At 39.0% G+C, this 13,853-nt stretch overlaps 1 protein-coding gene across 1 annotated transcript in view; it reads right to left on the bottom strand.

Moving 5' to 3' along the window:
* The window catches only part of TMEM170B (transmembrane protein 170B), a 41,703-nt gene extending 28,482 nt beyond the window's left edge, over window positions 1-13,221 (bottom strand). Inside the window, exon 1 of the mRNA XM_037152886.2 lies at window positions 12,897-13,221. Coding sequence (XP_037008781.2) covers window positions 12,897-13,221 — 325 coding nt within the window. The remainder of the gene's footprint in view (window positions 1-12,896) is intronic.
* Window positions 13,222-13,853: the final 632 nt, after the last annotated feature.

Here is a 13,853-nt window from a genome sequence, read left to right as displayed (position 1 = left end):
TCTTTAAAAAAAAAGAAAGAAAGAAATTATTCAAACTGAAATACAACAGGAGAAGGAAGAAGAGGAACCATTCAAGAGCTATGGAACAATTTCAAATGGTTTAAATTTTAACAATTTCAAAAAGAGCTCTAGAACTCAATAACTGGAGTCCCAAAAGAAAAAGAATGGAAAAGAAAAATATTTGAAGAGAGTGGCTGAAAATGTTCTAAAAATAACAAACGATAACAAACCACAAATCTGAGACTTTGAAGGAATCCAAGCAAGGTGAAGGCCTCCCAAAGAACCAAAAACAATGAAACAAAAATAACCCCCCCCAAACACACATACCTAGATATAGCACAGCAAAATAACTGAAAACCAAAGATAAAGGAAGAATATTGAAGGCTAGAGGAAAAGAGACATATTAGACACAGAGGAACAAAGATAAAAAGTACAACAAACTTCTCATCAGAAACTATTAAACTAGAAAACAGCAGAGTGGCATTTTAAAAAAAGATTGAAAGGAAAAAAAGCTGTAGAGCCAGAAATCTATATTCAAGAGAAATACCTTTCAAAACTGAAAGTGAAATAAAGACTTGTTAATCCAAAAAGAGAAAAGGTGGGAGAATTAACTGCCAACAGGCCTGTGCAACAAAATATTAAATGAAGTTCTCCAGACAGAACAAACAAAATACTACATGGAATCCTGAGTAACAAAGAAATAACAAAAAATTAATAACAAAGAAGGTAAACATAAAAGACATGTTTTTATTTTTAATCATTCTAACATTTTAATCGGATTTCAAAATAAGTTGCTGTCTTTGCACTGAAGACTTCATTTAATAAAAAGTCAAGCTATTTTCAATATGTAAGAGTGGTCTTCTTGTGCTTCTTTAAAAGGTGCAAAAACGCTACACTTTCATTGTGACCTCTTCAAGAGCCATTTTTATATATTGTCTCTCTCTTAAAGCTAATTATGTAATTTCAAACTGTAAATTGCAGTACTCATCATTGAACAATACGATTCTTACAAAAATAAGTTTTTAATTTAAACTATCTAAATATCAATTTCTTTATGGAAATAAGGTTAAGCTATTTAAAATAGTTCAAACATTGCTCTATATCTGAGCCATAGCAACTGTCTTCCTAAAAGATGCCATTTGGTTTGTTCTTCCTTATAATTGATTAGTTACTCAGTTACAAAAGTATAAGGTTTTTAAGTCAGAATATGAATCTATTATAAAAATTATACCATGGTTTTACTGTTATTACTTGTATGCACTCAAGCATCTTAAGTTATACCAGTAACAACACATTTGATTAGTCACTGACCCCCCCCAAAAACTCAGCGAATGATAATGTTATCTCTGACACAAATTTCTAAAAGATATTTACAATGAATACTGAAAAATGAAGTTTCACACCAGTGAACAGAATTTATAATGAAACTCCCAATATAACAAATTCTAAAATTAAATCTACCTAAGAGACCAAATGAATGGCAGATCTGAAAATAAAAGCACAACCAGAAAAGTGAAGCAAGTAATGCACAAGCACTGTCGAGAACAGTCACCTCTTAGATATTATTGACAGTAATCCGAAGTGAACAGTTATTTTTTAATCCTACACTGGGATTAAAGAATAACATAACTTCAGAACCTAAGGGATCTTCAGATACTGAATCCAGTCTCCGAAACCAAATTTTAATAAGGCCTAATTCTAAGAGCTATTCCATGGTATTAGAAAACAAAGGTTTTCTAGGTCCTAAACCTCAACCTATGAATTAGCATATTAAAGATATGAATGAGTCCCATTAAAAAAGTTTATTTTAAAAGATTAAAGAAACAAGTTTATATGCAACTATAAATGTTTTTCTTAACTCATAGTAAAACTCAACGCTTTTTCTCAATTCTTTAAAATGTCCAAATCAGCTTTCGACATGAAACTTGCTAGAATTAGGTTGTATTGTAGACGAGAAACCCCAGGCCTTGGAAATAGGTGGTTTTTCTGAAGTACAAAAGCTGATTAGGAGCATTCAAAGATAAAACTCAGGTTCTTAACTTGTAAATTCAAGGATCCTAGTGCTTATTTAGACTCTTTATTTGCACACAGAAATGTAGCAGAACCCATGTTACACTGGGGGGAAAATTCCAGTAGCTTCTCATATGTAAATATTTATATAAATAGTGTTATAATTCTCCCATAAATTTCTGACTTAATATAAGCTGTCTAGAATTTTTTTTTAAATTTGATTTATTTAGTTTTGGAGAGAGGGGAAGGGAGGGAGAAAAAGAAACATCAATGTGTGGTTGCCTCTCATGTGGCCCCCATGAGGGACCCCAACCCAGGCATGTGCCCTGACTGGGATTCTAACCAGTGACCCTTTGGTTCACAGCCTGTGCTCAATCCACTACAATAGCCAGGGCTGTCTAGAATTTTTAAAATACTATTATTAAAAAAATTATTATCTATAGCTAATAGTTCATATAAATAAACATGTTTAAAAGATATAACCCTAATGTTAAAAGACTTTAAAAAACTAGTATAGCACTGTCTTGGAAATATATGAATCATTTATACTGAAATTTTAATAACTTTTTAACTATATGTAATACTCCATATTAACATGCATTATATATTCTACATAGCTACCAACTGATCACAAAAAGCTTAATTTTTAAAAATCAGGTGCTCCCAAGCCTTGAACCCTCAATAACAAAATCACCTGAAGAGCTAGTTAAAATGGTATTGCGTTGGCTGAAATATTTGTTTAGTTTTTTCTTTATGATGGCTCTAGTAGTACTTAGTTGTCTTTAACTTCATTCAAAACAATTTTGTTAGATTGTACTGTGACAGCTGTCATACTAGCATGCATTAAAAACAAAATTATTGACTTTTGTGCAGCCATTTTAATATTGAACATGGAAGAACATATGCAACATTTTCAACATATTATGCTTTTTTTATTTCAAGGAAGGTTAAAAACACAACTGAAATGCAAAAAGAAAAAAGACTTATGCAGTATATGGAGAAGGTGCTGAGACTGATCAAACATGCCAAAAATGGGTTGTGAAGTTTCTTGGTTACTACTGACATTGTGGCCAAATAATTCTTTGCTGTGGGGCTGCCTTATGCATTGGAAGATGTTTAGCAGCACCCCTAGCCTCTAACCACTAGAAGCCAATAGCTGGAAATAGCCAACATACTCAAAATATCCAAATCAATAAAGTTATCAGTAAAAATGAAAAATGTGTTTTTTATTTTACAGAGAAAACTAACAGACCTTTTGGCCAACCCCAATGGTTTCTAGCCTCTGTTCTCAAACATCGTCATTCCACAGACATGGGCTGAGACCCTAGATCTGTACCTTTAACCATCCCCAGGGGATTCCAATATGTAGCAAAGTTCAGAAATCATGTCAGACCCTTTAAAGCACAGGTAGCAAACACAAGGCCCGAATCCAGCTCTACACCTCATTGCATCTGGCCCAGCATCTTGTTTCTACCCAGCAGCAGCCCAGAGCGCTAGCTTAACTGTTAAGGAGTAGTTAAACGTATAGTCCTAAAATGACATTCAGCCCTTTGAAGGCAACCGCAAGGTTGACGTGGCCCCCAGTGAGAATGAGTCTGACACCCCTGCTCTGAAGTAATTCATGGTAGAAGATGGAAATGGAGAGAATTTTGTAATGAAAATCCAGTTTCAGATTACTGATGAAAACATCTTAGCTGGACATATTATTCAAGAAATACTTTTAAACCATCCTACAAGCAGTTCACCTCCCCTTTCTCTCCATCATCCCATAAACAGGTTCTTTCTCTACACTCTGCCTCCTCTGTTGCCTTCAAAATCCCACTACCTGGTTCTCCCTGAACTCAACAAGCCATAAAAGTATTACTTAACCTGATGGTTAGTCAGTGTCTCTAGACCATGAGCTCATTGTTGGCAATAACTGACACTTTCATCTTTATTAGTATTTACCAGAGACTGACAGATGACTCATGATCAAGAAGTAGCCAATAAGATTAACCTTTGAAAGTACTAAAACACTGCTTTTTAGTATAATTCTCCAATTTATCAAGATGGTTTTTGTTTTTTCTAGATACCTGTTTCTTTTACAGATGCTTCATCCCCTCACCCACTATGTTACCTCATCTTCCCTTTCAGGGCCTCATTCCCTTCTCCCTGCACCTACCTCGAAGGCTGTGGTAGCCAGACTCTAGGAGGCCCCAGTGACCCTCATCCAGTATTCACACCCTGGTACAGTCCCCTGGACACCACACCAGAGCTGCTCTGAGACCAAGAGAGTACAGAAGTGATGGTATACGACTCCCAAAATACACTCCCAAGATTAGACCCTATGCCGTCTGTTCTGGTTTCTCTCTCTCTGACCACTTGCTATGGCAAAAGCTATCTTATGAGCAGCTCCGTGGAGAGGCCCACGTGGTGAGGACTCACACCTTTTACCAACAGCACATGAATGTGCCTGGAGGCCAGCTGAGCCTGCAGCACCAGTCAAGTGTGCAGAAACTGCAGTCTAGACTGACAGCTTGACTGTTAACACTGTAAGATGCTGAGCCAGAACCAGCAAAACCATTCCCAGATTGCTGAGCACCAAAAACAGTGAGAAAATGAATGTCTTGTCTTGTCCAGTACAGTTTTAAGCTTCTACATTCTGGGGTAAATTGTTACTCAGCAAAAAATAACTAATACAAAGACTTGTAAATTCATATTCACTAGAGAATAAGTCTCCTAGAAAAGTCATGATGTATTATTTATCATTATCTCTGACAGCAACATGTCCACTGTAGTTACTCAAATATTTGCTGAATTGGATTGACTGATGATTTTTTCAAGTCCTGGATGATACGCTCTGTAGGCAGGGGCAAGATATTGCCTATGACAGTTCTTTACTTTACAAAATGGATTCAATAATGGTCCTTACCCATAAGATTATTACGAGGATCAAATAAAATAACACATGCAACAGTCTCATAACAATGCCTACCACATTAAAAAGTGTTCGATGTTGTTAACTACTAAAAGTAAAAATTTGTAAAAAAGGAAATGTGTCACTCTTTTCTCTCAGTACTGAAATCCTGAAAATGAGTTTTTTAATGTAAGAATTATTTACAGAGGTATGTCAGGATTATAAAACAAACTTACGAAACTGATTTACCTTCAAACGTTGAGTCTGTGTATCAAATGAAAGCAGATACTGGGTATGTTACAAGGTCATGTTAATTGATCTAGTCATCTATATCCCTCAGAAAACTATTTTCATTCTTCCCAGTCTTACTACAATAAGCACGTAACATGCTCCTAGGTTATCCTCAAAGATTTATATTATAAGAACAAAAGCAATTGGGTCTAGGTAAAAGACTGGTTCTTCCAACTTGCATGAAATTTGGTGAAAAATCTCTATTTTAAGCTTCATCTACTTTGCTAAGGTCACTGGAATTTGAGAGTCTAATGAGAACTCTCAACTATGTTGCTGCTGCCTCTGTCCACTCTACGATTTCTATTGTCAAAATATTCAGTCATTAAAAATAATTAGCCTATCACACCTCAACAAAGCAAAGATAAATTTATTTTCTGATAGTTAACTATTAATTATTAAAATGTCGAAATCATAGCTTAGAAAGTCCTGACATATCCAGAAATTGCTTTAAATTTAAAACGCCATCAGGGCCTTAGACTTAGTATTGCCAGAGGATATAGACATATGATTCAAAGATAATGAAATGAGCACTTTAAAATCTAAAGAAGAAAATTCTAATTTTTGAAAAATTACAGTAGCTACATTCTCAATAAGATATACAGCCTTCCAGAAAGCAAACTTCTATAAAGTACAAATCATACCAGTACTTATGAACTGGCTCTGTACCACAAAAGAATACAGGACTTTTTCACATGTATTTCAGAAACAGTAAATTTTGGGGTCCAGTACATTGAAAAGTATTTGTGTTTAAGGCTGCATTTATAAAACATAAATACCTATAAGTGGCCATTTGAAATAATTATATCTATATTAACTCACCTCTAATCATAAAGCATTTAGGAAGAGGAATTTAAAATGACTGTGAATAAGGATACAAAGTAATGGGGAGAGAAGCAAACCTGCTTGGGCGCACTACTAAAGGGAGGCAGTGGCTTTACGAGCATGTGTGAATAATTCCAAATATGTATGGTAGGTATTATTTTTCTTCTTTCTCTCTTTTTGTTGACAATATTAACACTAAAGTGGCTTAGTAACTGCAAATCTAAAAGGGAACTATAATAGTGTATATGTATGCATATTATAAACATAAACACATATACATACACTGAGATGATTCCTTCCTTCCTAATTCCCAGCCTCCCAATGCTTATTACTGATAAAAAGAGGACAGCACCTGCCCCCACCTTTGCTACTGCCACTGAGAGAGGAGATGAGCCTAAAGTAGGCCTTTGTCTTTTTTTCCTCAGGCACCAATTATCCCTTTCCCGACCCCAGCCTGGACCTTGTTTATCCAGGGGTTTAAGGATCCTGCCTATTTCTAAGTTAAAAAAAAAAAATCCCCTCTAAACCAAGTTTTGGTCAGAACACAAAGATGGGAAAATAAAGGTAGAACAAAACAAAGGAAAAGCAAAAGAATACACGTTACTGTAGGTCATTTTCTTTAAAAAGGAAATCACGTAACCCATGAAACTGAAAGAGTATACAAACATTGACTCTAATTTTAGATTGAGGGGGCAGGGTAGTTTCTCTAGAATTACTGAATAATTCAGAGAAAGAAAAACTATTTGAGAAAGAAAGCCATTTATGTCTCTAATAAGCTAAAGACACATCTAACCTATACCAAGTTAACAGTTTAGGAATCCTGTGAAGCATACACTTTGGAAAGTGATGGACTCAGAACAGAACTTTGGCAATGGTGACAGAGAGGGGTCTCTGGATATTAACCTGCTCTATACAGACTCCCCATCCTAGTGTCTTCCATGAGGAAGGAAAAATAAATACAGCCCGAACGTCCTGAGATTTCTAAAACTGAATATATAATAAATATGGATCACTAACTTTTACATAGGCAAAAGCAACTTAAAAATTTAGAAAGCATTATTATTCAACAATTCTTGCATTTTCTAGCATCTTTTATTAAGCTGGACAGAAATTATTGCATTGGCCCAAAAGTTTGTTTGGTTTTTTTCCATAAGGTGGCTCTAGTAGCACTTAGGTGTCTTTTAACTTCATTTGAAACAATTTTGTTAAGATTGTATTGTGACGCTGTCATAGCCACATGCGTTTTTAAAAAAAACTTATCAAAATTGGTAAATTTTTGTGTAGCCATTTAAATAGTGAAGGCGGAAGAAAATATGCAACATTTTGGCGTATTATGTTTTATTATTTCAAGTAACGTAAAAACACAACTGAAATGCAAAAGAAAAAAAGACTTGTGCAGTGTATGGAGAAGGTGCTGTGATTGATCGTGTCAAAAGTAGTTTGAGAAGTTTCACACTGGAGATTTCTCACTGGACAATGCTCTACATCGGGTAGACCAGTTGAAGTTGACAGTGATCGAATCAAGACATTGAGAATGATCAATGTTCTACCACAGGGGAAAGAACCAACATACCCAAAATATCTAAATCAATAAAGTTACCGAGGGACTTCCACCAAGATGGAGGAGTAGGTGGAAGCACTGTGCCTTCTCCCACAACCAAGTTTAAAGACAACAAAGTTTTAGCAACAAAAACGCAGCCAAACCACAGAAAATTGAACTACACAGAAGTCTGACCACAACCAACCCTTCAGCCAAACCGGTAAGAGGGGCAGAGCCAGCAGCAGAGCGGGGTCCCGCAGGAAAGATCCACCAGACAGACCAGGGTGCGTGACCCAGGTGCTCCAGCAGCCGTGGGCAGATCCCAGGTGTGGAGAAGCGGGTGGACCCACTGAGGGCTGATCTTGGTCACACATTTGCGCGCAGATAAACCCGTGAAGGAGTGAAGCAGTGAGACAGACCATGCAGGCCCCAGTGGTGGGAAGCAGCACATGGAACCGCCATTGTCCCTCTCTGACCCTGCCCCCACATACAGCGTCACAAACCAGTGACCTGGGTGGCCCCACCCTGGTGAACAACTAAGGCTCTGCTCCTCATACATAACAGGCATGAACAGATCAAAACATGGTTCAAGAACAATTCAGAGCCCCAGAGCTGATAAATCTAAGTGATGAAGATTTATCTAAGTGATCATAGTTCAAAACACTGGTGATCAGGATGCTCACAGAACTGGTTGATTTTAGTCACAAATTAGAGGAACATATGAAGGCTAAACTAATTGAAATGAATGGAAATGCACAGGAAACCAATAGTAATGGAAAGGAAACTGGGACTCAAATCAAAGGAGTGGACCAGAAGGAAGAAAAAAATGACCAAACAGAAAAGGATGAAGAAACAAGAATTCAAAAAAAATGAAGAGAGGCTTAGGAACCTTCAGGACATCTTTAAACATTCCAACATCCGAATTATAGGGGTACCAGAAGGGGAAGAGGAAGAGCAACAAATGGAAAACTTATTTGAACAAATAATAAAGGAGAACTTCCCCAATCTGGCAAAGGCAATAGACTTCCAGGAAATCCAGGAAGCTCAGAGAGTCCCAAAGAAGTTGGACCCAAGAAGGAACACACCAAGGCACATCATCATTACATTAGCCAAGATTCAAATGAAGGAGAGAATTCTAGAAGCAGCAAGAGGTAAGGGGACAGTCACCTACAAAGGAGTTCCCATCAGACTGTCAGCGGATTTCTCAAAAGAGACCTTACAGGCAAGAAGGGACTAAAAAGAAGTATTCCAAGTCATGAAAGCCAAAGACCTACACCCAAGATTGCTCTATCCAGCAAAGCTTTCATTTAGAATGGAAGGGCAGATAAAGTGCTTCTCAGATAAGATCAAGTTCAAGGAGTTCATCATCACCAAGCCCTTATTATATGAAATATTAAAGGGACTTATCTAAGAAAAACAAGATAAAAAAGATGAACAGTGAAAGGACAGCAAACTCACAGTTATTAACAACCACACCTAAAACAAAAGCAAACTAAGAGGACAGCTAGATTAGGAGCAGAACCATAGAAATGAAGATCACATGAAGGGTTAGCAACAGGGGAGTGGGAGAAGGAGAAGGGGGGAAAAGGTACAGAAAACAAGTAGCATAGACAGTAGGTAGAAAATAGATAGGGGGAGGGCAAGAATAGTATGGGAAATATAGAATCTAAAGAACTTGAGACACGTGGTCATAAACTAAAGAGGGAGAATGGTGGGGGACGGGGGTGCAGAGTGGAGGGGAATGAAGGAGGGAATAGAACTGTAATGGCATAATCAATAAAATATATTAAAAAATAAAGTTACTGATGAAAATAAAAAATGTGTCTTTTATTTTATGAAAAAACCGAAATGGACTCTGTGACCAACCTAATAGTTCCAGTCGCACACTTGGGCTCACTGGGACAAACACTGCAATACTTACCGGGCTATTCTTAAATAAATTAAGATTAGTCATCCAACAGACCTTCCTGGGGAAAAAAAAAGCTACGTGAAACAAAAGGAAAAGGCACAGACCTAAGTGTCAGGAAAGGTTAGTTGCAGTCCTGCCTCTATCATTAAGCAACATTTTGATCCCTGCCATGTCACTTGAATGTGACATTTGATATTTCTAAAATGAAGTAGCTGAACTACATAACTCCTAGTTCTAAAATGTTAAGCTGGTTCTTATTGTCACTTTTAAACATTTATTTCTATCAAAGTAATACTCAAGACTGCTTTCTAAAGGTCAGTTTCTAAGATAAAAAGGTCAATATAAAAATTTTCCCACTTCTCCTATGGGATCAGATACAAAGAAAAGAAAAAAAATCACACCCATTAATTTGTATAAGGAAAATAAAGATGAGATTATGTCCTCTTTTAATTAACCAGAATTCCTACTAACCAGATTTCTATAAAATCATCAGTCATTTCTTGAATCCAAATCAGTCTGGTTCTCTACTATGTTCCATTCTAATACCTGTTTCTCTTATAAGTATATTACAAAGACAAAAAAAGAGCTTCTGACCCAATAATATATTATCATAATTTGAAAAATTATGATAATTCTTAATTTATTCGCTATCGGATGTAAGCAAATTACTCTTCACTTCAAAGTCCAAATGTGTAAAATAAAGATAAATATTCTCTCAAGATTGTTGAAAAGATTAAATAAAATTCATGAAAGTATGGTTAACTAGCAGAAAAAGGCACATTCAATAAGCATTTGTGTGTTTTAAAGGTATGACAATTATTTATAAAAGTTACTGGAACATCTCATTCCCCAGTTAACAGCATATTTCCTCCAAAAGATGTAGATGAAAAATAATGCAACTAGAATGTTTAAATCATGCAACTGTTAAGTATTATTTTTAAAATTCATTAAGATATATTGAGCATTTACTATGTGTCAGGAACTATAATTCTAGGGTTCCAGAATGCAGTGATTAAGACATTGACTCATCCCCCAAAATCTCATGGTCTAGAATAGATAAATAAAAATTATAATGTAATTAAAATATAATTAAAAAGCATATACAAGGAGCAGAAGTAGCAGGATGAAGCAAGTAATTCATTGTCTGAAGAGGGTAAAGAGGAAGTAGCTATACCATCCTGGAAAAGGGGAAAAAGTAGTTCTGCAGGCAAAGACTGTTTTGAAAGCCTAGCTCAGCCATTTACTAGCTACATGATTTGGGGTAACTTAATTTACTTCCTCGGACTTCTTTGTAAATCTACTTTGGAGAGTTACTCTGAAGATTAGAAATAATATATGTAAAGTAACTGACACATAGCAAGAACTATGTTTTAGTTTTTTTTTAATAGACCAAGTTCTAAATGACATCGTAGGTAGCATATCTTGACTAACGATTACCCTACATATGTCACCAGTATGGAGGCCACAATGAACCACATCAGAATATTACCACTTCCAAAGTCCATTTTTCAAGAAATGATATGGTTTCTACCATGTGGTATACTTACCTGCTGGTGAAATACTTCTATTTCCTTCTCTATTTTTACTCTGAAAAATAAAATTTTGCATACTAACACTCTAGTTATTTCCTAGAAGAGGTTTCATTTGCTACTCAGTCCTAGTTTGGAATGTTTCAAATATCCTCTACAAAATGGCAAAGTCCAATGAGCAACTGACAATTCTTAAGATTGTATTAGGAAATAATAAGACTTAACTCTGGGAGAAACTATTATTAGTAATCTAATGACTGACTTATGGAACTAGAAGCCACTAGATAATGATTAGAATCTTAAAGTAAATATTTTAAAATACTGTCAAATCTAGCCAAGAGATAAGTTACATTTACATTTTTTTGTCTCCCAAAGCTAACTTTTTTCTAAATGCTCATCAATGAGCTAAGTCAGTCATTAACATACACAACTATACCTGTATTCTTAAGTCCTTATTTTCATTTCATTCAAATACACATAACTGATTCAACATTTGAAATATTAACAGTGAAAAAATATGAGCAAAGCCATAAGATAAAGCAGTCTATCCCTAAATTCAGTTGAATCATGGTCTTTATGTAAATGTAGTTTTCCAAAACTCAGAACATGTTCCCAACCTGAAACCATCATGTAAGGTCAGTTTTCTCTAAGTTAAATAACCATGTCTTAGAAGTGAGGACACCATGAGTCAATTGAGAATCTATGTTAATTTTATCGTTTCTACATTCAAGGAGATGAGTGTCTCTGTCATTCTTACATACACATATATGTGTCCTGTCAAGACAGGTTATTTCTGTAGTATACCCTCCCTCATCTTAACCAGTTTGACATAATGCATTTTGAAATACCAGTATTCTACCAAAATCAGCTGCCTTATAAATTTTCAAGAATCAAATCCTATGTTTTTAAGTTTTTTCTCTGAGGATCAGGAACTGAGAAGTGACCAAACTGCAAATGAACCTTTCTTGTAAATACTAATTTTATAGGGTATTTCCTAAATTCAGAACTCAGATTATAACAATATAAGCATTTCCACATTAACAAAACTGTAAGTTTCTTCACAAAGCAAACCTAGAAGTTCGATAAAAATATGCCTATTACTGCTCACGTTTACAACCAGAAGTTCCTGTTAATTACTCTAATGCAGTTCAGTCCAATTCTCTCATGAGGGCCTTGACAAATGAAGGGAAATACACAAAATTATCAGATGTCACAGAGGCAACAGCTTGAGGCCAGAGGGAGAGAGACAGACAGACAAAAGGAAATAGGAGCAGAAAGAGTTATATATGGTAAAACTAAAATGCTTAGAATGCACTAGTCCTTGGCCCAGCCCGACCCACAATAATCGACTTGTCATCTATATGTTCCTCCAAAATAAATTTAACAGTTGAAGCAAATTGATCATGATCAGGAAACTTAAGCTCTGCATTCATTTTATATTTGCCAGAAAGAAAAAGATCTAAACAGACAAAAAAAAATCTAAACAGCAAAAAGCGGGGTGTGTATGAGTGTGTGCGCGCGCGTGGGGGAAGGCGGGGATAAATAAAAGCTAACTGTGCTTAAGTCCCAGCACCAATGCTGTTCCACGCTTACTACAGAAGGCAGGGCCACGGGCCCCGCCACCAGCAAGGGAGATGGCGGGGGTCGTGGATACTCATTCCCCCAGCCGGAATTCGCAAGCCTCTGAATGGCAGCGAACGGATGGTGGGCATCGGCGCCCCCGGAACCCACGCGGAGTAGATCCAATTAACACTTTCCTCGCCAGGACTTAGGATCGCGAACTCCCAAAGGGACGCACACGGGGGTGGGGCGGCAACAAGCGCTTCCTCTGCTCTACTGGGAGAAAAGAGGCAAAAGGTAGCACCGCATCCCTGTCCCCACCCTGTGCGCATCAATTACCCGTGAGGCTTCTCAGCACCGTCCCGTGAGCCCAGAGGCTCAGGACCTGCTGCACCGACAGGTTGATCATGGAGTGGTCACCCGCCTCCGCCTTCATCTTTCCCGGGGGACGCCCGCTGCCCTCTCCTCCGGCGCCGAGTGGCGGCGGCGGCTGTGAGGCTCCGGGAGCGGCGGCGGGTGCGCTGCTCCTCCAGGCCGCCGCCGCCGCGGGATAAGGCTGCGGGGCGACGGGCTGGGCGCTGCTGCTGCTGCTGCGGCCGATGGGCCTACGGGGGGTGCCGCTCAGCGCGTCTCCCAGGCAGCCCCCTCCCCGCCGGGGAGACATTGAGGACAGCGGACGGGGGAGGGGAGGGAGCCGGGCGCTCTTCCCGCACGGCCCCCAAGCGACGACTTGGGGCGGAGGAGGCCGCTCCCGCTCCCTCTCAGGGGCAGCACCGCGACGCGGGGATCGGGCACGGTAGGAGGCCGAGGTCACGCTGGGAGGCTCGGAGTGATGGGCAGCCGGCAGGTGCAGCCACCGACGGAGTCCAGCTCATCACCGCCGGAGGACTGGGAGACCAGGATCCCGGAGGAGGATGCAGCAGTGGCCTTGGCGGCACCTGCCGCCAGCCTACCCACCCTCCGGCCGCAGACACTCGAGGAACCGCCCCCTCCACCCACGGCCACCGGCTGGCCGCTCTTGCGCGCGCGCGCCGGGGTCCCCTCCTCCCTCCCCTCAGCGGAACCGCTGCGCATGCTCTCTCTACCCCTTCCTGCGACCCGCCGCCCTCGACAACCCGCGGGCCCTGAAGTCCTCCTACACCCTTTTACTGTGCTGGGAGACCGCAGTAGGGCGGAGGGAAGCGCAGCCTACGTCACTAGCGCCACCGCCGGGCATCGCTGCTGATTGGGTGCTCCGAGGGAACCGCCTCCACGGACCCCCGCCCCTAGACCCCGGGAGGGCGCCGGGGGAGAGAG

This window comes from Artibeus jamaicensis, unplaced genomic scaffold (genome assembly GCF_021234435.1).
Source record: "Artibeus jamaicensis isolate MK-2021 breed Jamaican fruit bat unplaced genomic scaffold, CSHL_Jam_final contig_482, whole genome shotgun sequence".
Taxonomy (NCBI): Eukaryota; Metazoa; Chordata; class Mammalia; order Chiroptera; family Phyllostomidae; genus Artibeus; species Artibeus jamaicensis.
This window is presented reverse-complemented; position numbering and strand designations above follow the sequence as displayed.